The 21858-nt window shown below is 47.4% G+C and overlaps 1 protein-coding gene across 1 annotated transcript; it reads left to right on the top strand.

Moving 5' to 3' along the window:
• Window positions 1-286: 286 nt before the first annotated feature.
• LOC129386856 (phospholipid scramblase 2-like) lies at window positions 287-11301 on the top strand. Its single transcript, XM_055075129.1, has 3 exons — window positions 287-1008; window positions 6428-6642; window positions 10963-11301. Exons 1-3 carry the CDS (start codon window positions 366-368, stop codon window positions 11299-11301), a joined length of 1197 nt encoding a protein of 398 aa, XP_054931104.1. The 5' UTR covers window positions 287-365.
• Window positions 11302-21858: the final 10557 nt, after the last annotated feature.

Below are 21858 nucleotides of genomic sequence, written 5' to 3'. Positions count from 1 at the left end.
GACGAACTCTTCTTTTTTAGCGGATGTTCAGACCGAAAAATTCTGCTTGCAGCGCATCCACGCACTTCTGAAAGTAACCGGTGTAGCTGTGAACACTAACAGGATAAGTATATAGTTGTTCTCAACCACTAAAGAGAGGTCATTTCTTCCACTTTTTCTCGCTCAACGTCACACGCTCTCACACCCACAGTAAATGACCGCTCGGTATAGGGTATAGACACGGACCGAGAATGCTTCGCCACGTCGTCTTCTCACAGCGCGCTTTCACATCGCAGGCAGACCGCGACTGAGGAGTCTGCGAAGGAGCTGTCGAAGCGCTCTCACCCGCTGTGCGCCTTTCCTGAAAAGGAGACGTCACAGACACGATGGCATCACAGCAGGAATCGCGGCTGACAACACCGCGAGCACCACCACCGGTACCACTACCTGCTCTGGCACCGGCAACAGAACCCGGAAGAGCGCAGACGCAGCAGCCCACGGTGTTCGTGCCGACACCTGGAGTGCCTTGGGCCGGACCAATGGGCGGACCAATGGCCGGACGAATGGCCGGACGAATGGCCGGACCTATGGCCTGGCCTACGGCCGGACCCATGGCCGGAGTGAATATGGCTGGACCCATGGCCGGACCCATGGCCGGACCCGTGGCCGGACCCGTGGCCGGACCCGTGGCCGGACCTGTGGGCGGACCTCTGGGCGGACCTCTGGGCGGACCTGTGGGCGGACCTGTGGGCGGACCTGTAGGCGGACCTGTGGCCGGACCTGTAGGCGGACCTGTGGCCGGACCTGTGGCCGGACCTGTGGCCGGAATGCCTACGGCCGGAATGCCTACGGCCGGAATGCCGGTGGCTGGCGGTCGGATGAATGCGCGGCGCGGACCCTACGTTCAAATGCCGACTCCAGGATTGGCGCCGTCGGAAGTGCCGCAGTACCGGGGCTGCCCCGCAGGTCTGGAATATCTGATGAAGATCGACCATCTGCTTGTCCACCAGCAGGTGGAGTTGCTGGAAAGTACGTGTCGCTCCCCGGTGCGGTCGATTGGCGGACGAGATGTATATAGACTCGATCGGGAACCGCGCAAAATTACAGGGTGTGAGAAAGTGTCGAACATGACAGCCCTGGCTAGCATCGAAGCGTTCATTCTTTTTTGAGGCAGCACATATAAGTATACCACTTTGCAAGAAAAACGCGAGAGCACGTGAAGGGACCATGAGTGGACGCAAAACAAGAATGCAATCCCTCCAATTAGAACGAAATTTCCTTCGGAAGAAGTGAAATTGCGAGGAACGCTTACACAAGCATCACCATTCTTCTCGATTTGGAGGGTGTCAGAGATTAGTCGTGCGCGCTCATCATGACAGTTTGACACTATGGCGTATTCTACAAAAATGTTGCTTAATGCCGCTTTCAACACCGTGCAATGGCAGGTGGCTACCTCTTCAATGCTTACTGACCTTATTTGAGTGTTCGCGCATGCGCTTAAACACACAACGCCCCGTTCCTCCTACATGGGAATGTCTGCATGTATAAGGAATACACTAAATAACGTAAAAAGATTACGGGGCTTTATGTGCCAAAAACACGATCTGATTATGAGGCACGCCGTAGGGTGGGACTTTGGAAATTTGTACCACCAGCGGTTCTCAAACGTGCACCTATATCTAGGTGTGCGGGTGTATTCGCATTTCACTCCCACTAAATAACGTTACAACGCCACTTTTTTTTTTTCGCAACCTTTTTCATCGTCGTTGTCGCGATTGGCTTGTTGGCACAGGCTACCAAGATTATCGGGACAATGAATAGCAGCCTCACGCCTGATCTCTTGAGTTAAGACACTTTCATGCTTTCTTGTTTTTTTATTAGAGTCTTTGTTACTCGAGACAGCTTGCCTATTTGCCTTACCTCCCAAATGAATTGCTGCTTCAGAAATCAGCCTAGCTACAGCTTCACGCATTACCCATATGTTATTTTGATCTTCCTCTTCTAAAACTGCATACTTCGTTGCGAGCACACGAATGCAGGCTGGTGGCCAGCCAAAACTAGTCTGCTTTTACCTTTAGGCCGTCTGGTTAAGCCTATTTATTCTCGATTAAGTACTGCAATACGCTAGCATGTACAGTAACTCTATGCTATAGTATAGAGTCACTTCTTTGAATCTTCTTATTTGTGGAAACGCTGAACTGCGTCTCAAAGTCGCGGGTCACTGGTGTAAAAGATTTATTCAAGTTAAATCCGGGTGGAAGCATATATTGCTGCGTTGCTGTCATTGCTTCCGTTTGGCATTCCGTTCGGTGTTGCAAAAAGCCCTTAAAGAAAATAATCGGTGAATTTGTACAGCAAAGCATTTTTTTTCGGACCGTCTGCTGTTTCCGCACATGTAAGCGCGGTACCCAGGCATTTATTCTTGTGTTTTTTTTTTCAATGCGAAAAAAACTTTAATGCCTAAAACGACCAAAATTTGAAGGACGCTCAAGCTTCGCCTTTAAGGGTGGGACGCGACGGCGTTCAAAGATATTTGACTGCTTCTCACGCTTCCCGGCAACTGCAGCTTATCTAAGACTAATGTTTACCAGGAAGCACTAACTGGCGGCGAACATTATGCAGGAAGGCGAGCTTACTGATAGAAACGCGGCCTCTCGCGTGGGCCGATCCTGGAGGTTATGTACAGCCGCGCAAAGAAATCATTTTCAGGTTTCTGTAATTGTTCCACACTTCTAATAGCTCAATCTGAGAAGATGTAAACTAAAACGCATGCAATGTCGGTGTTTTGTTTAATGAACGTTTGTTTGTGGGCTGTCATTCACAAAATTCCGAGGAATTAGCTGTCTCCACGGTTACGGCCATGAATCTTCTTTCTCTTCCTACTCGTTGCTCTGTTGATAGCTCAGGAAAACTAATTATCATGCGCTGTCCAACAACTTATCCCATTCTTCCGCATTCATTCTTCGAAATCGTATTACGGATCTTTTCCTCATTCCTCTCTTCTTTCACAAGTCTTTGCATCAATAACACAAGTTTTGTTAAACACATTTTTGATCATGTTAAATTGCTACAATTAATATCTAGATCTGACTGGTCTTGTGTTACGTCAATGGATAATGTAGTCAGGTATAAAAACTTTGTCTCAATAACAGCGAACTGTGTCACTTCATCCTCAATATCGTTCAGTGCCATAAAAGTAATTCATCTCGCAGGAATGCCTGGATAACATAAGGATTACTTCATAGGTTACGTAAAAAGGGTAACTTTGTGTACATATATAAAATGCAATCACTTAAACTGCGCTTAAAAGATCGCTACAAACAATATTGTAACACCTTGAATACACTGATGAAGAATGCGAAAAGCTATTAGCAAAATGAAATAACTCGATCTGGTTCTGACTTAGAAAAACAGTGGCGTTTGACCAATTCTTTTCTAAATAAACCTATAAATCCTACTATAACTACTATTATTCGCAAGGATCCATTATCTCTACCCCAGTTGACATCGCCAACGCATTCAGTGATTACTCCTCCTCCACCACACAAACTTCTCCATTGCGGTCATTAGTTTTTTTTTTCTATTTCCCACAACTCCGGAAGAGGTAAAGAGTATAATAACAAACCTAAAATGATCTAGTGCTGGTGTAGCCAATATTCATGCTAATACATAAAATTGGTTGCTGATGTTACTGCAAAGGTGCTGGTCTTTATAATATAACTTTTCAAACAAGTATATTTGCCAGCGCGTTAAAAATAGGTAGGGTAATCCTGGTATTTAAAAGGGGTGATAAATCGCATATTTTCAATTACAGACCGATTTGCATTCTTCGATTATTTTAATAAAGGTACTGAAAAAATAATGCGCACTCGTCTGTCCAGGTATCTCGAAAATTTTAACTTGTTTCACTCTAAATTATTTGGATCCGTAACGGGTATTCAACTAACCTTGCCGTTATTTACTTTACTGATAAATGCAATATCAAAACTGACAAAGGGAACATCGTTGGTTCTGCTTTTAAACTTTACTGAATCGCTTGACACAAACAATGAGGCTATTTTAGTCTCTAAATCTGCTTCTTATGTCATTGAAGGAACCCTTCTAAAGCTATTTCAAAGTTACTTATGTGATCACGAGCAAATAATATATATTTCTGGCGTTTATTCTAACCAAGTAACCATTAACAATGGGGTTCCACAAGGCTGAGTTCTGGGTTCACTTTTATTTTTGGTAAATATTAACGATCTACCTCGATGTCCAACTTCACTAACAGAATGTATCCTATAGCCAATGACACCACTCTTTTATATTCGGGTAACTGTTTAAACAATCTTATGACCCTTAATGATGATATTGTAAATATCTCTATTTGATGTGCTAAAAACAAACTTGAAATTAATTAATCCATCCCGAACTAACTTCGTAATCTTCAGTTCCATACTATTCGCAAGTTCTGCCATTTTTTAGTGATTTGCATGCTATTTATTGCTCCAACCATTTTTCATCCCTTGGTGTCGAACACAACTGCGCTTAAAGTATAACTTACATATCCATGAAAGACAAAGAAAAATTTGACACGGGATTAGAATTCTACTCAAAGCTAGGTGTTATATTTATCTATTATACTCTAGATACTCTATATTACGCATTCATTTATAGCCATCTAAACTATTGCGTAACTTCCTGGGATCCAACCTGTCACTCTCATCTTTCGTCCTTACAACATGCCCCAAAATAAAGTCATCCGTATAATTACAAAGTGTAATCGCCGATCACATGTTACAGAAGTGTACCGCGACAGTAACATACCCTGCATTAATAATCTTGTGGAATTCAATGTTTGTATATTCGCATATCGGGCAATTAAAGACTATCGCCTTCTTAAATTTGTTTTCATGCAAGGACTCACCAATACAAATTACACACGTTTTCTCTCAACAACAATTTTTACTTCCAAATGTCCGCACTAACTGCGGTACCCAAAGTTGAATTGATGAAAATAAGCGATCGTCCCGTGTTCCTGCTTGTCCCTGTGTTTTTTGCGCTATGTATACCAGTTTGCACGTATCCCACCAACACGCCCAAACTTCTTCCCTGCTAAGGTACCCAAAGAGCTGGAGTTGTTTTAAATAAATCGTGGAATTATCTGCATTATCATATTAAAGCTCCTGCTTCCCTGTCATCATTTAAATGTTTGCTTCGTGATTTTATTCTTAACCAATAACACAATTTGGCAAATTAAAAACCATGTCCCTTTTCGTTTTTTTCTTAAATAATGATTGTATTCATTGACTAAAATTGTTTCATCACTGGAATGATTGTGCTAGCTTAATTAGTTTATTAATAGTGTTATTGCTCGTATTTTACTGTAAATGTTTGTTTCATTACTATTTTTTGCTGTTTAGCAGTTTTCCATTTCCTGCAATATCAACCAAACTTTGGAAATGTTTTTTTATCAGAATAAAGCTGAAAACTTCGAACTCCGAAACCTAGTGCATCCAATGACACGCGAAGTTGACTGCGCTTTAAGCGCGCAAATCATGGGGTAGTCTGTCAACGTTTTGTAACCTACACGCCCGTGACACGAATCTAAGTGGCAAGCACAAGTCGTCAGGTACTGACGCAGCTACAAGTTGCCAATGTTACGAAAATAAAAAAACCTTGTGAAGAATATAAGACAATGTATGAGGAACATTAATGAGAGCATATGGCGTGGAAATATAGTCCGCATATACCGCATGCTATATAGCAAGGCATGGAATATAGATGTACCGAAATATGTACACGGGAATTTTAGCTCACGGTCACGTCGGCACCGACGACGACACCGGATTTTCTGCGACACGGGGCCCTGAACGCTTTCGCGTTAAAATATAAATTACATCCACGTCGATTGCTGGCATGCGACATGAATGTGACCGACTGCTTCGCCTGCGCGACCACTCCGTAGCGGCGAAGACCATTTATGACGAGAATCGATCACGTGACGGTGACTAGCCAATCGGAAGCTCGGCGAAGAGGAGAAAGCGGTCGCGCGGTGCGTACCCAACTCCAGTGACCTTAAGATAGTGACGTCCACGGCCCCGCTAATCCGTATCCACAAATCAGGACAATCCAAACCTCTCTAATACCCAGTTGGAATGTGGACATGCTAACCACCGAGATATCGCGCAACTTCCGCACCGTGCAACTTTTCACACGTTTTGTGAGACTACTACTTTGCGAATGATAGCGACTGTGAGTGTATCTTGGAGGCCACAACAGGCGTCACTGTGATATTGCCACGATGTTGTTTGCAGCTCAGAATACTTTTCGTACTTGGGAAAATGACGGTGTTCAAAATGATAGCTTGCCACGTTAGTGCACGAACTAACGACAGCTGACTGCATGAACGTTGGCAAAGTCGCACGCAGACTGCACACTTAATTTCGTGTCTCAATTCGCGCAGTTTTCCTGCCGTCGGAGAGGGCTAACAAGTACGTCGTGAAGAACAGCATGAGCCAGTTCGTCTTCGCGGCGGCAGAGCACAGCAACGTCATCGCTCGCCAATTGACCCGAAACCGGCCCTTCCTGATATCGCTTGTGGACTACCGCAACGTCCTAGTGATGCGGATTTCCCGGCCATGTCGCTGCGACTGCTGCCTTTGTTTTTGCTGCCTCCAGGCACGTATATATTGTCCATTCTACCGTAAGACTGGAGTTGTTCAGTTGTAGAGCTTGCGCACACATCTTTTCCGAATTTCGGAAACCCCTTTGGACTCTTTCATCGAGTCCCCGCAATGCCTTCTGGGGTTCCCTGGGCGTCGCAACATTACCCACTTGACGGGTGTAACTGTCCGTGACCCCCTGCGCAAACGCATTGCAGAAACTGCAGCGCTTGCCGTCGAACTACCGTGCAACAGTCCAGAGGGGAGGTGGATTGAATGGTAGAGGGGAGGTAGGGAGAGGAGGCAGGGGGAGGAGGCAGAGTAGAGGCAGAAACGACCATTTCGTGAAGCGAGTGAACACCCTTGGCACTCTTCTGTCGCAGCTCCCATAGATGAGGGGAATGTGGGATGTGGATGTGGCACGGAAACGCTACTAATAGACACGAAAGCGCTTGCAGACAAAGTAGATAGATTTAGGTTCAAGGTACGGTACGGTACGTTTCGGTAATTTCTGAAAAAACAAAACACCTTGCAAATTTCCCAAGCGGCCAAATAACGCCGGGCTTGCCGACGGAAAGCCGCACTAAAGCACCGTAGCGTTAGGCAACATGTCAGAAGCGGCCGCACGGCAAATCAATACTTTGCCTGGCGAAGTAGCTTTGCGGCTATGGCGTTGTGCGTGGTCGCTGGTTCGATCCAACCGCGGCAGCCGCATTTAGATGGCGGTGGAATACCAAAGCGATCGCGTGCTTATATATAGTTGCACGATTAAGGAACCCCAGGGGGATCAAAATTCCTCGGGAGAGTCCGCCACTAGTCCTGTTTCCCTTAAGACCAGAAAAAAGACTCTCTCTTGGGGAGTGCCAAGTTACTGACCTTGGAACCATCTTTGATTCCCTGCTCACCTTCTCGCCTCACACAGAATGTATCGCTACGCGCGGCCTGCGCAAAGGAATCATGCGCACCCTGGGCACAGAGTCGAACCTTGAGGGAGTTCACAAATGCGGGCCTGCAGAACCCTGGCCAAGGGATCACAAATTCATTAATTAAAATTAATTAGCTCCTTCTGCCGACCTCTGCTGGAATACGCCGCTGCCGTCTGGAACTGGACTTGCCAGTCTGACAAAAATCGAGTAGGCAAGAGCTCTGAGAAAATTTGTCTCTAAACATCGATGTTGGTGCTACGTGCCTCGCTGTCACTCCTTGCTTAGACTAAAATCCTGGACTGAAGACGCGCGAAGGCTGATTTAAATTTCTTACTGAAGGTTGTAAGTGGTGTCATTGACTGTACAGAAATATTGCATCAGGCTGGTATAAATATTTCGCGGGAAAAAAAAACAGGTTACGTGTCTAGTGCTTTTCATGTGTCTGCTTCTGGCGCCCCAAATACCTCGGACAGCGTTCTGCAGGCCAGCAACGAACACTCACCCGAAATTGGCATGTTCCACCGACATTTGCCAACATTCTAAGCAGTTCGAACTAAATTCGTGACCTATTTCCAGAAATGGCAATACTGTTTTTGTATGTTATGCGATGGACCATTGCTGCATGGCCTGTGCACTTTGTTCTTGTTTGCTTGTATCTACGTAGCTACCCGCCTTGTTTCATGATATTGGTACCATGTGCTTGGTGTCCAGACTTGAAACCTAATTTTTTCTTATGTGCTATACTTTGTTATGTTATGTTATTCTCTGTTATGCTATGTTTTTACTTCAGAAGGTTTGATTATTAGGCTTTCCTATGTTGTGTTATAATATGTATGATATATATTGTAAACAGCAATTGTATAGAATGTGTACTTTTTATTCCTGCTTGCTGATATATAGATAGAGGCGGGCAATCATCTTTAAACGCTTTGCGGAATCTGAGAAATCGCCTGCTGTTGATTACATAATTGTATAGTCCTAGAGCTGAATTATTCCGACGCGGACATCATTTACACGAGAGATCAAAAGAAATAGTCAGCTAATTTTAAAAAGGCGCTAATTATCTTCTTAATTAGTTTGACACATATTGTAGTTTACGAATTGCAGTCGGTAAGGTTGCAAGGCGTATCCACTTCGAGCGAATTTCCAGAATGATGCTGGTTTCGACACATGCTCCATCAAATTTGCCGTAAAAATGCACTCTTGTTGCACTTGCATTTTTAACAAAACGCCCCTTTTACGCATTGAAGCCCGAAACTAACTGGAACGTCCAAGTATTTCGTCCCAATCTCAGTGAAATATCTCGAAAGTGACGCCATCCGGGATGGTTACTTCAACTGGATGTGTCTTGCAAAGTCACGGGCTAGAATCCTTAAATTACCATATGTGCCGTAAAGAAATAAAGACACCAATTAGCCAGCCTTTGTTCATTAGTTGAATAAGTGTTTTCGATTTCTAGTACACGTCACCCTCAGCATAATTTTTGTCTTTGAAGTGGATTATTCGATATCTCCCACAGGAGACGGGGATATTGCTATAAATGTTATAGCATTTCTCACGTGCGCCATAACCTCGAGCACCCGGTTGATCCTGGGCATGTTAATAAAATTGATTGTTATTATTATTAGTGTTAGTATTACCGGATTGTCCACCAAGTTGACGTTTCCAAATTCCCTGAGTTGTCCAGGTTTTCCCTGAGTGCCTTTGCAAAATTCCCTGAGTGACACAGAAACTCGTTTTATGTGAAGACGTGTTGGCACCATGTGGCATGGTGCTATCATTCTCCAGTAAACATGTTAAAAAATAAAAACGACTTGATTCAGTTGAACAAGAAGTAGCATTTATTTTATTCAAAAAGAAAACAGAAGGACGGAGTTAGTAAAATGCACAGTGAATAAAATGTCTTCGAAAAGAAAATGGTAAAACCCATTGCAAATCGAATTGAGCATTCTCAAGTACAAATAATCGGGAGATGCACGCAGAAGCAGATATTTTCGAATATGAGCTATTCCTATCAGCTAATGGCCAGCTCATTGGTATGACGCCCGAACTTTCTCACACTTGACACTCTTTCTCAACGGCTCGTAAGTCAACCTCAACTGTCCTGACATACTCTCAGCCTGCGTACAATGCCTCAGTATTGCGTTTCACTGCTTTAACGAGCTTATTTTGGTTTGGATGAGGGACATCTGCATCTCGACGTCAGCCAACACCTTGTTTTTTGAGCTTCAAGCTCCTTGAAAGAAGTGGCGGCACGCTTCCTATCTCGTTCTTTCCTCAATGCGTAGTTCCTTTCTGTTCTCGTCCTCCTTCCACCGCTCGTTCGTAGCACGGACCATTTGACGCATCCTCTTGGTTAGTTGCACAGTCAAGGTCCGATTTTTCAGAATCCCTAGGGGTCGCGAAAACGTCCGAAAAATCGGGCAGATCGAAAAAATGGATGCATGTCTTTTACTGCCGCTAATGGTTCAAATCGCCTTAGACACACCCAGAAAAGCTCTGAAGACGTGCCAGTACTATTATTAGACATGTCGATGCTCGTACTGTGACAGGAGATGGCAGGTGCACGTGTGTGCAATTAAGGAATACATACTGTGTCGCCTGACAGTTGCCCCTTCACACGCCTGTTATGCTTCCACGCAGTACTTTCGTATACTTCACCGATAACACTGCACTACTGAGACGAAGCTGACTTTCGGGAAGCGGCATTATGCGACGCGTCGTGCTTTCCGAGCTTCGAAGGCAATCGCGAGGACCACAAGGCGCAGTCGGTGCCATTGCTGACACCGGCGAATTCTGTCAATGAAAAACGCCGCACAGAACGACAAAAAGCTTAACAGCAAACGTCGGTGCAGCTAGGCCTAGCGTTGCCGCGGTGTTGGCTACGGCTGCCAGCAGATCTGCGTGCGAAAGGGCCGGTTCGAGCGAGGCGGCAAGGTAATCAAAAAAATTAATTATGGAGTTTTACGCGCGTAAACCACTTTCTGATTGTGAGGCACGCCGTCGTGGGTGACTCCGGAAATTTCGACCACCTGGGGTTCTTTAACGGGCACCTAAATATAAGTACCACGGGTGTTTTCGCATCCATCGAAATGCGGCCGCCGTGGCCGGGATTCGATCCCGCGACCTCGTGCTCAGCAGCCCAACACCATAGCCACTGAGCAACCACGCCGGTTCATTGTTCCTTTCTGAGCTTTTCCTTGTGCCACAGTTTCATGCATTGTTAGACTGCCCTCCACTCCGTTCCCTTCTGTGTTTACACTGCGCTTTGTTGCATATACTCTACTTTTCACAACAGTTCTTTTTATCTATTGCTTTTTATTACATTCCCCTGCAGTGTTCTTGTCCTTTTTGTTTCTCGATGTTAATGTACGCGTAATTATCAATATTATTACTATTATTGCGCGCAGATAATGGACGTGCACGACGCTTCCGGTGCCGTGATGGGCCACCTTCGGATGGAGTGCACCATCCTAAACCCGAACTTCTCAGTGCTGGACAGCGAGAAGAACGTTGTCTTGAAGATCAGAGGCCCGCTGTGTACATCGGCCATCTGTGCCGAGGACGTGGTCTTCGACATCCTAACTATGGACGGCGTCCAGATTGGCGCGATAACGAAGGTCTGGGCCGGAGTGTTGAAGGAGTACTACACCGACGCCGACAACTTCGCGGTCACCTTCCCCAAGGACTTGGACGTGAAGATTAAGGCCGTGCTGCTCGGCGCAGTCTTTTTAATCGTGAGTGGTTGATTGATTGATTCTGTATTCTTAGTGCGGTGTAGGGCTACTAATGTTGACAACCTGGGGATTCCTTCCTAACACTGAAAGCTAAGTACACCGAGAGTTCTTGCATTTGGCCTCCGCTGATATTCGGCCACCGCTGCCGGGCAATCGCACCGGCGACCTCGTGCTGAGCAGCGGAACCCCACGGCCAGTGAGTAGCAGTGGTGGGTGACTGCAAGTGGACGGCAGCGAGGCTCACACTCACTCACACCAGATCCATGGAGCTTAACAGCGGGCGATCGAACGCACTGAGAACAACACTGGTGGCAACGGGCTGTCCCCCTGCAGCGACAGCATTGTCGGTAGTTCACTTTCGAGAAGACAATTACTTTCGGGATGTTTCGAGTGACTAAAGCACAATACGCGTGGGAGCGAAATGGGGACAGCGTTTCTGGCACAGTGCCAAGGACTGGCCGTCTTGGCACAGTGCGAGGAACGCGTTCGGCAAGCGAACACTCGCGTGGAGGGCTATGGTGGCGCTGAAATCTAGTGAAAGCGATTGTAACCTCCAAAAGTGAACAACGGAGAATGCCGCCCCAGAGATCGTACAGGCAATCGCGGTATCACTGTGCCGTCTAGTGCGATCATTCGATAGTTACCGCTGGTTGCCGTTCCGGAAGAAGCATTTGTAGATCACTCAACGACATTTCCCAGTTTGCCTTGCAACGCGTTTCCGTTGCCCGGTGCTCACCCCCTACGCTGACAGTCATATGATTATCCCTCCTAATGCGTTACATTGAGGAGTGTCAAATTGGAAAACGATGTGTCTGTGAATCGCTGAATAGTAAAAACAGAAAGAAGGCAGCAGTTTAGCAACGAGCCTATCGATGAACCTCGTTGCCATGGCTCAGATCACCTCCTTTTCACTCAGTACCGTCATTATAACACCTCTGTTCAAACCCTCCCTCCTGGTGGTAGCCAATCACACACAGGTCACAACCCATCGGGACGAGAGCCAATCAAGAAGCACCAACAACGCTCTTGCAGAGGGAATATCGGGCCGGCGGCTAAGTTGCCCCACATAAATTGAGTCGCAATTTTAAATATGAAAGGCACTTTCGACGCGAGTTGAACCGAATGCATAATGTTGGAACTGGCCTAGAGTTACTCAGGCAATTTTTTGTTTTCCCCTTAACTAACCGAATAATTATATTTAATTAATCAACGTTTTAAGTATTGGCGGCAGATCCCAAGTGTGATACGGAAAGTTATAGAGCACCTTAAGAAACCTCTCAATAAATTGACTTCTCAATAAACATATCTCAAGTGGTCCTTTCTTACGCGTTCCAAAGAAAGCCCGCGATATATGATAGAATACCACATGACGGGGCTATTGGGCACTGTTATTATGCTGCTCTCAAGCGTGCGATGGATGAACAAGGTCGGCTGCAGCGAGACTGGCCCGTGACAGGGCGTTATACATGGTGTAGGTATTTGGCCACGAGAATTTTATCGCATGACGGCGCAAATGCGTGCTGCTATATGCAAAGTGCCTAGAGCGGCAAGCCACGCATCATATCGCGCGGCAATTTCGCGTGCATTCACGGGCTTCTTTCACGCTCGGAAAAACACTTTGTGGCTCGCAATGAGTAACAGAAATCTGTGTGAGGCGCTTTTCGTGTTACTCTGCAACTTTCCCATTGAACATTTTCATCTAATTATGATAACTGAGAAGTTCCTTATATGATAAACACTAATTGTGGAATTAGGCGGAATGCGATATATAATCTCAGTATCTCCAAGCGACAGCAAACAACATTATATTGGGTTTGGTACAGTTACGTGGCATTTGCACATGTTGAAAGTTTTGCTCTGGTTACGTGGAACAGCCTCTATACCAGTTGTTTCAGTTTTGTGTGAAAAGGAGATATTTATAGCAGATTTGTACGTAAACGTCAGTAATACGACAAATACTGACCGCTCGCCCATAAAACGCGGGCAGCGTCACGTAACTTTCATAAAGCTTGTTCGGCGTCCAGAAATCTACTACCGCGTTTTACGTTCACCCGATTGCAGTGCGTAAGCCACTCCGTCTTCTCCCGCTCTTCCCGCGAACGAGCGTGGTTCCACGTAATGGTGAGTCCAGTGCATTCACCATTACATTCGATCATTATTCCACCGCAAAATTCCGCGACAGTTGCTAAAAAACAGTTATATGAAGAACCTCCGATAACTGAGGAAATAAAGCTTTGGCTGCAAAGAGAAACCGATCGCGATGTTTTGAGCCCGCTGGGTCACTTCCTATGGGGCTGCATCCACCATGAGTAGAAACATAGCGAACGACCGAGCAAGCTGTAGCGAGTGCCAAAATGTCGCGACGTCCTTGTCCCACGTGACTACCTCGTGCTTCATGACGTCACAACACATGTACACCTCGTCGAAACCAGAATTGCATGGTTCGTAGAAAAATCACCGTCAGTAAATTCCTGTAAGCGGATTGGCTGTTGCATTTCGTAGTTATGCAAGACATGATGCGAATAATGAAGAAATGCTAGTTTCAAATACCGGTGTCACATGGGGCACTTCGATCGCGATCGAGGCTGATGGGAATCGAATTTTTCCGTCACAATTGGCTTCTTTTCGAAGGTTGAAGAAGGGAGCCAATCGAAATCCAGAAATTTGATACGGACTCGGTCGCGAAAAAAGTACCTCGAGTGACAGTGGTTAGAGTCGATGCCTGATCTGTATCTCTGATATTTTTCAAAAAACCCTCGACCACTCGTATTACAATAAACCCACTAACTCGGCTTGGTTTTATGACTCTTCGCAGGATTTCATATACTTCGAGTCCGCAGGACTCCAGAGGCACTCGGATCTTCCTGGCAACGTTATAAATTAGTTATTCGAAGATCACCAATTTTTTCGTGCGTCCCTAAATTCAGCCAGGCCTTCCAGAAAGGCGTTTGCGCAGCCGACTGCATGTTTGTCAACGTGACCACAGCAGTGTTCGCGATTATTACTATGCTCGTAGTTAGCAGGCTTTTGTTTCTGATTTTCTCGTGCCTTTATTGCACAATACCTTCTGTGGAGGCAGCTAGATTAATGTGAAGGCAGCGTCGAATTTGACTTTTATCTCAGATAGCAAGTTATTTATACTTACTATTTGCATTAGTGCTTGTCAATTTCTTCTGCAACAAGTTGTATGTAATGTAGAAGTGAAGAATAAACTTGGTTGCAGCAAACATGGTCAACATCTACTAATACTTTTTCTATAGATATCTCCACCTACCCCTATCCCGCATCAGCCCAACCCTTAAATTAAACCTCCAGATTTACTTATCGCGTCACTGCTGCTTATTGTCTTCGAACCTAGCCTTTATTTGCCCTCCAGCTTGGCACTCGTTATGCTACATTAATGCATCAACGCTTTATCCGCGCCCTCAGTGACACGTTCGCACGACGTGAAAGTGACCAGAGTGTCGTGAAAACGCCCCAACAAAACCGCTCTGCCTAAAGCAGAGTCGAAAGCGAGGAAACGTGAAATTGACAACTCAAGATGAGGACTGGAACAGAGGACGAAAGTGCAACAAATTTCCAGAAGCAGCTGTTAGAAGGCAGCTATATGTTTGTCTCAGTGGCGGTGGCCTGGCCAGTGTGTCGTGAAAATGCACGAATGAAATCGCTCGATCGAAATCCTGGTCAAAAGCCTGCAAACTTGTGCCTGCGTGCATGTTCGCGTGCACGTGCAAACTAGGACCAGAACAGAGCATGAGGATACACCAAAATTTGCAAGAGAAGCTTTCCGAAGGCAGCTATATGGCTACAGAGTTCGTGTGCTGAGCCCATGGTCGCAGGTCCCAGGACTGGACACTCCGAACGCATCCATACGATTCTGTGATGAAAAATTAAAAAAAAAATTGGCTAACTAAATTGTGGCTGGCGTCTATGAAATGCGAAGCGTTCGTGATTGGTACAGAATGGTTGTACCTCTCGAGCGTGTGGCTCCTACCTACTATGGTTTTTAAGCGGGCGGTTCTGTGGAGATTATGCAATACAGGATTTATATTTATAAGACAATGTATTTATTGCCAAGATGTAGCCAGAACTCAGTGGCCCATAACGCATGGCTACAGGGGCAAATACCCACTTCGGCTGGTATTGGCCTACAATAACGGCCAGAGAGGCTTCACTACCAGCGGAGTAGGCCCACTTAACCAATGAGAGAGAGAGAAGTGGTTCTTGTGGGGAAGGAGAAAAGGCTAGCGCTATTTTCTGCAACCCATGCGGGAGCACGGCTCAGCGCCAGCAGGGTGCAGGGGATGGGGTTCAAACAGAGAGAGGGTAGGAGGGAGAAAGGTAGAGGGTCGTAGAGATGGAAGCGAAGTAGTGGCCGATCAGGAAGCGCGAGGAGGTGGGATGGCCGTTAGGCCATCCGTCTTTGTAGATATGTCCTATAGTCTCGCCGAGAGCCCCGACGAGTCGAGGTACTCGACGACACTTAGGAAGGCTGGTAGCTGATTACGACAAGGGAAGAGGATATCTTCCTGTCGTGAACATGGGAGCCCCAGGCGGTGGAACTCTTGCAGAAGTCGACCGCGGTACTGCAGGTGAGCAGGGCAGGCCAGCAGGAGGTGCTCCAGAGTTTCTGGTTCACCACAGGAGGCACAGGCTGGCGAGGTGGCTTTCCCAAGGCGGTGCCGGCGGACTGCCGTCCAGTAGCAGCCAACTCGCAGTCGGAGCAGCAACGAGGCATCCCTTCGTAGGAGGCCGTGCTGTGGAAGAGGCCGTGGAGGCCGGCCCAGGGATACCCGTTTGTCCGGGTGGCAGGTGATGATGTGCCGGCGCAGCCTGTGTCTCGAGAAGTCTGCGGCCGTTACAGCAGGGCTGAGGGGGACGCTTGAGTGGTGGGCACTTTTTGCCAGAGTGTTCGCCTCTTCATTGCCCGGGATCCCCACGTGTGCCTGTAGCCAATGCAGAGATACTGAGCATCCTGCGTCCTGAAGGGCCGTCAGTCTTGAAGAGAGCAGCGCTACCCCAAGGCTAGCCGTGTCAGAGTTCTGCAGGCAGAACATCGCCGCCTTGGAGTCGCAGAAGATGGCTGCCGGGGTCGCTGGTATCTCCTCTGCAAGTAGGTCCACAGCAAGGTGGAGTCCTGCTAACTCTGCTGCGGTATAACTTGCGCGCCCCGGGAGACGGCACAGCTTGCTCTTTCGTAGGGCCGGTGCAACGCAGGCTGCTGTGGATGAGCCAGTCTCCGGTACCACGGATCCATCGACGAAAATGTGAAGGTGGTCCCCAAGTCTCTCTTGGAGGAGAGAGGCTGCCGTCTGCTGTAGGGCACATGTTGGGGAACGGTTCTTCGAGACACCTGGCAGCTCCGTCGAGATAGGGATTGGTGGTCGATGTGGTGGGCGAGGCTGTACAGCGTTTGCAGGCGTTTCCCCTCTGACCTCCTTATGGAGGCCACACAGCCGTCCCATGTGTGATGCTGGCCGGGAGCGTAGGCGGGTCAGGAGTGCTTGACCATCTGCGGCATGGTGTAGGCGATCAATGTGTCGTAGCCCCTGTTGTTAGAAGAGTAATGACAGGGGCAAGTCACCTGCCTCAGCCAAAGTGGCGGCCACTTGTGAGGTTCGGGGAACGCCAAGACAGAGCCATATTGCTGACCGATGCTGCAGCTCCAGTTTCCGCAGGCGGGGTGGGGGCAGCGCCACAAGAGGGAGGGCATACAGTAGCCGTGAAGTGACTGCAGCTTCAAATAGCTGCAGGGCCCACCTGGTGGTACAGCCCTGTCCACGGGCAAGAAGCTGTGAGATAGCCTTGCGGACCCGAAGCGCCTCGGCGCACAGGGCATTGGTATCCGGCAGCCAGTTGAGCCGATGGTCAATGCGCAGCCCCAGGTAGGTGACTGCCTTGTTCCATGGGATCTGGACGCCCTCCAACCACAGCCGGCCAGCTGAGCGGTGGGCTGATGCTCTGGGGTGCAGTAGCAAGGCCTCGGTCTTCCTGGCCGAGATGGTAAGGCCGATGCTGCACAAGTAGGCAGCCGCAGTGTCCAGGGCTCTCTGTAGGGCCGCACGTGCCTTGCGGATGTGTTGCGGTCTGCTCCTGGTGCGCTGCGGCGTTTCCCTCCCCTCAGAGCCGCCCTGACAGCCTACGCAGCTAAGCCTCCCTTACCCCTCACCCGTTCGATTATTAAAGTTTTTACCCACTCACTAACTGCAATTTACTCTTGAGAAGGTTCCTGTAGCGCCCCGTTACCCACCACGTCAAGTGGTGCTATCTGGACGGGTGAATGCTTTGAACGTCCCCTTCGAAACGGGGCGGTGGGCTGCGCCACCAACCTTTTTTCTCATTTTGCTTGATGTCTTTCTTTGTTTTTAAACGTGCAAAGGATTCCCGGCGTCAATCTTTCTCAACCACTGTTGGGAACTTTTTGCACGCCTCCGTTGTTCGTGGTCCCCCGGGATCCATAACTGGCTTGATTTGTCAATTTCCGAAAGGTCGGGGTGTTTACTGATTTTAATAATAAATAAATAAATAAATAAATAAATAAATAAATAAATAAATAAATAAATAAATAAATACGGGGGATGCTTAGGACTTTAGGGATGTGAAGGCGAAAACCTAGTTGGATCTTCTGTTGATCTGCTGTTGAACTTTCTAAATTCTAAGTTCTACATTGCCAGAGCACCTACGTCGCATTCGGGCCGCGTGCTGCTCTCGTGGGGGGCTGCTGCCGCAGCTTCATCCGTAGCCGCTTCCTCCCGACGGCGGTTACGATGAGCGGCAGTTCGAGCTGCGCTAGCCTCTTCCGCCGTGGCGCACTTCCTCAGCCTTTCCCGCCCGCGACTAGGGTCCGGGGCGTCGTCGACCACAGCGACGTGGAATGAAGCACTGAGAACACGCGGCGGCGACGAATGCAAGGCGCACGAGCGCGCGGAAAGCATTTCTAGAACGTTCTAGAACGTTCTAGCCGTTTCTAGAACGTTCTACAGGCGCTGCCCCTGACATTTCCCTCCTCCTCTTTCGCCTTAAAGCAAACGTTTCAACGTCAACACATAAGCAGGTGCAAGGAGGCCCTCAAGGAGCAAATATTCTGTCCCCTGTTTTAATGACTATTTTGATGCCCTCAGTGTTTGTACATCCAGAGGCTCATGCTTATGTCCACGCAGATGACATTGCATTCTTTGCGTCCGCGAGCGATGTACATTAATTTTGTCTAAGAAATTCTACATAGCTTTTTTCTCTTGGATCATGGCTAGATGGCCTTAATATGTGTCTTTAAATGAGAACAAATGTGCCCTACTTGCATTTCCTTTATCAGTTCATATTTCTCTTTCCCTCATATATCTGTAAAATTTAATATTCTTCAAGTGGACTCCTTAAACATCTTGGGAGTGATACAAATATAAAAACTCGCCGTTTCGCCAGAAAGGTAAAACCTCAATTGCGACAGCAAATTAGCATCCAGTTATAAGAAGTAAGGATAGCAGTTTTATCGGCTGTATAATCTCGTAAACATTCGCTTACTAACTAAACTAACAAGCATGGTGTCACGCCCGTACAGGCGAACGTCAACAAGATCTCGCTCGATGAGCGCGGACACCCAATGTCAGAACGCTGGCGTGAGAAAGAGCGGCAGCAGAAGCGAACGAACAGACCTTCGTGTTGCCTCTCACTTCAACGCGAAGTAAGCGGCGAGAACATAGCGCACACGAAACTATATGAACCCTGGGTGCACGTAGACTCAGTACTCGTAGCAGATCGCTTTACAGATAGGACCTCCCCCACCCCTCCCGCCCGCACACCCTAGGTGCTTCAGGCGCGGTGGAATAGGGGTCGCGCCCTCCCCACTTTGCACCACTGCGCGAGCGAGAACAAGCCATCACCCTCGGCTCACCCTCGCACGCTTTCCCTTGCCCCTACAGCATCCAGCACGCGCCCACGGTCTTCTCGCACTTGGATTCTATAGAGAACATCACGGCGACGCCGTCAACGATATCGGCGGCGTAATGGCGCCTGGAATGTCCATACAAACGCTATCGGAATAAAATAAGGAACTCGGTCGATGTCTTAATATTCAACATGTACCGTCAAGGGCAGCGCGCGTTGTAGCTATGCGTCGCAAGCTTAGCAACAGACGCTTCGGTTAGCGCTTAAGCAATTGGATAATGATCTACGAAATGTACGTTGCAGCAGTATTTGGTTGCGTGCTGTTTTCTGGTGGTGCAGTGTAAAGAGTCACTCGCATCGCCGTAATAAAAAGCTGCGAGATTTCGTGGGAATTCTTGGATTTATGCGAAATATTGTACGTTACCAAGAAGCCCGTTCACCTATTCAGACTGAGTCACCATTCTCAATGCACAAAGTTTTTAAAAATATTTGCACCTGCTCATAGAAGAGTTTATTAGTGAATCGAATTGTTTTTGGAGGTTCAATAGTCACATATTTTCATTATAATAACGTAGCATTGTCCCGAATGAATGGCCACCGTTCCAGCCGAGCCGAAGTTGTCGTAAACGATGTCGACATCTGCTAATCTAACACATTCACTATCCGTGTGCTCATCTCGATCTTACTTCGAGAACAGACAATTATATTGAGGACATTTCCTTTCTTTAGTTCCACCATATTTACACGTAGTCCACTTAAATTGGGTTCAGACTCACTGTGGATTACATCTAAATGAAATGCCAGACACGCCTGCCAAAGCTTTCTTCGATTGCCCGGTGCGCGGAGTAAGTCTCCTCCGCAAGGTGCAGAAACTTCCGCCTTTGTAAACCGCCGACCAAACAAGCAATACTACCGAATTCTGACATTCATCATCAGCAGTTCCCGTGCGATGCTGAATCGTGTCCCACGGAGTCACCATGTGATTGAAATTACGAGACTGTGATGTCGCCTTCCGCTGTAATGTTTTTATTTGCACAGGCCTGGTCTAACAGAGTCCCCTGTTTGCCACCTATAATTTAACACGGACACAATCAGTCATTCCTTTTTGTCCTATCGATCTTCGGTAAACAAAAAAAAATTCTGGAGGCTTTGTTTCATCAACTCGCACAATACGACTGACTTCCCCAATTAATGATGATGATGATTATTATTTCCTTCAAATGGCACTTAATCACGTCGGGGTGTTTCCAAATAACGAGTGGTGCAATTTAAGTAAAATTACCCTTTCTATAATGGACTCGGCTCTGGGCTACAGGAGTGTTTGCCTTGCCATATGCAATTTCGCTAGAAACACAGATAGATCGGTGAGATGAGACGTTATTATCCTTATGTTCTTTTAAAATTTCTCATGCAATTCAGCGTTTGTTTCATTCATTTTCAATCAATACTCTATGATTCATACTGCGTTCCTATTCCTGAATTTTTACATTGCGTTGTATTTCTTCATTTGATCTCATTTTGTTTTTTAACTTGGCGATTCTTGGCCAAACTCTCGTTGCGTGTACGTGCCATAGTTTCGAAATTCACAAAACGGGCAGGGATCTGCCTTGCTTGAACTGGTGAAATTGGCGTTGCAACACTCCTATCAAACTATTACTCCCTCGACAAGTGTCATGCCAATCTAAAAACGTCCTGTCATACACCGCCTATACCAACCTAGCGCCGACAGCTAATTGCTACGTGGCCGTGCCCTTTGCTACTGCTGCTTGAGTTGGATCCGGCTGTTTCGTCTGCCTTTTAGCTTTGCTCCTGTACCTATTTCAGATTCTTCGTTAATTCTCCAGTGGTGTGGGTACGTGCCATGCTCAAGGATCATCGCCCTCGTTATCATCGCACCTCGCGCTGGCACGGGCTCGCGTGAAACGGGCCCGGCAGCTCACCCCAAAAGCGGTTGGAGGCGGACCGGTCCACGCGACGACCTGCAGCTGCAATAGAACGCGACCCGTGGCCGAGCCGTTCGGGTGAGAGGCGTTTCTTTAACAATTTGGCTGCGTACAGGCCGCCGTAGGGAAGCTCGGTATCGCCGATTCACAGCCTGGACCACCTACCGAGATGGAATGCCCAATCGAGATGGGATGCCCATCTAGCCTGATTGTCAAATTGTTCAATCTCGTCGGACATTGAGTCTCGGTTGCACATTGGAGCCAAAAGACGTAACGGTCACGGTGAGCCCGCGGGTCTCAGCCAATTTCTTGTCGGCAAGGGCCACTGTATGTCGGTGGCAACGAGTATACTCCATTTGACAGGTCTTTTGCAGCTCTGCGGAAGCTGCAAGGCTCCTTCGCCAATATGAAGGTCGAACGAAAGTCGAGGTGTGTTCATTCGATCAGCGGCTGCTGATATCCGGGATATACGGCGTGCATGAGCAAAGGTTCGAACATCTCGAGTATCTCTGTAGATTATCACTTATCAAGCAAGAACGAAACATACTGATCCCGTCATTAATCAGAGGCTTACACCACGAACTGCATAGCGCTGCGCCAGGGTGTTGCCCCCTCGTACTTGGTGCGTTTGTGCGCGCCCCTCGTACTTTCGGCACTTCTGCAAACGACTGTGAGGCAGAAGACAGACAATGAACGACGTTACCTACCTTGCAGCTCAACTCTACGAACTCGGCAAACGAAAAAA

The sequence above is a fragment of the Dermacentor andersoni genome, chromosome 11 (assembly GCF_023375885.2).
Source record: "Dermacentor andersoni chromosome 11, qqDerAnde1_hic_scaffold, whole genome shotgun sequence".
In the NCBI taxonomy this organism is placed as follows: Eukaryota; Metazoa; Arthropoda; class Arachnida; order Ixodida; family Ixodidae; genus Dermacentor; species Dermacentor andersoni.
The sequence above is the reverse complement of the archived record's forward strand: the minus strand, read 5'-3'. Positions and strand labels throughout refer to the sequence as shown.

Coding starts and splice junctions, on each gene's coding strand:
- LOC129386856 (XM_055075129.1), top strand. CDS start 366: ATGGCATCACAGCAGGAATCGCGGCTGACAACACCGCGAGCACCACCA. Junction 1,009..6,427: donor GCAGGTGGAGTTGCTGGAAA/GTACGTGTCGCT, acceptor CAATTCGCGCAG/TTTTCCTGCCGTCGGAGAGG. Junction 6,643..10,962: donor TTTGTTTTTGCTGCCTCCAG/GCACGTATATAT, acceptor TATTGCGCGCAG/ATAATGGACGTGCACGACGC.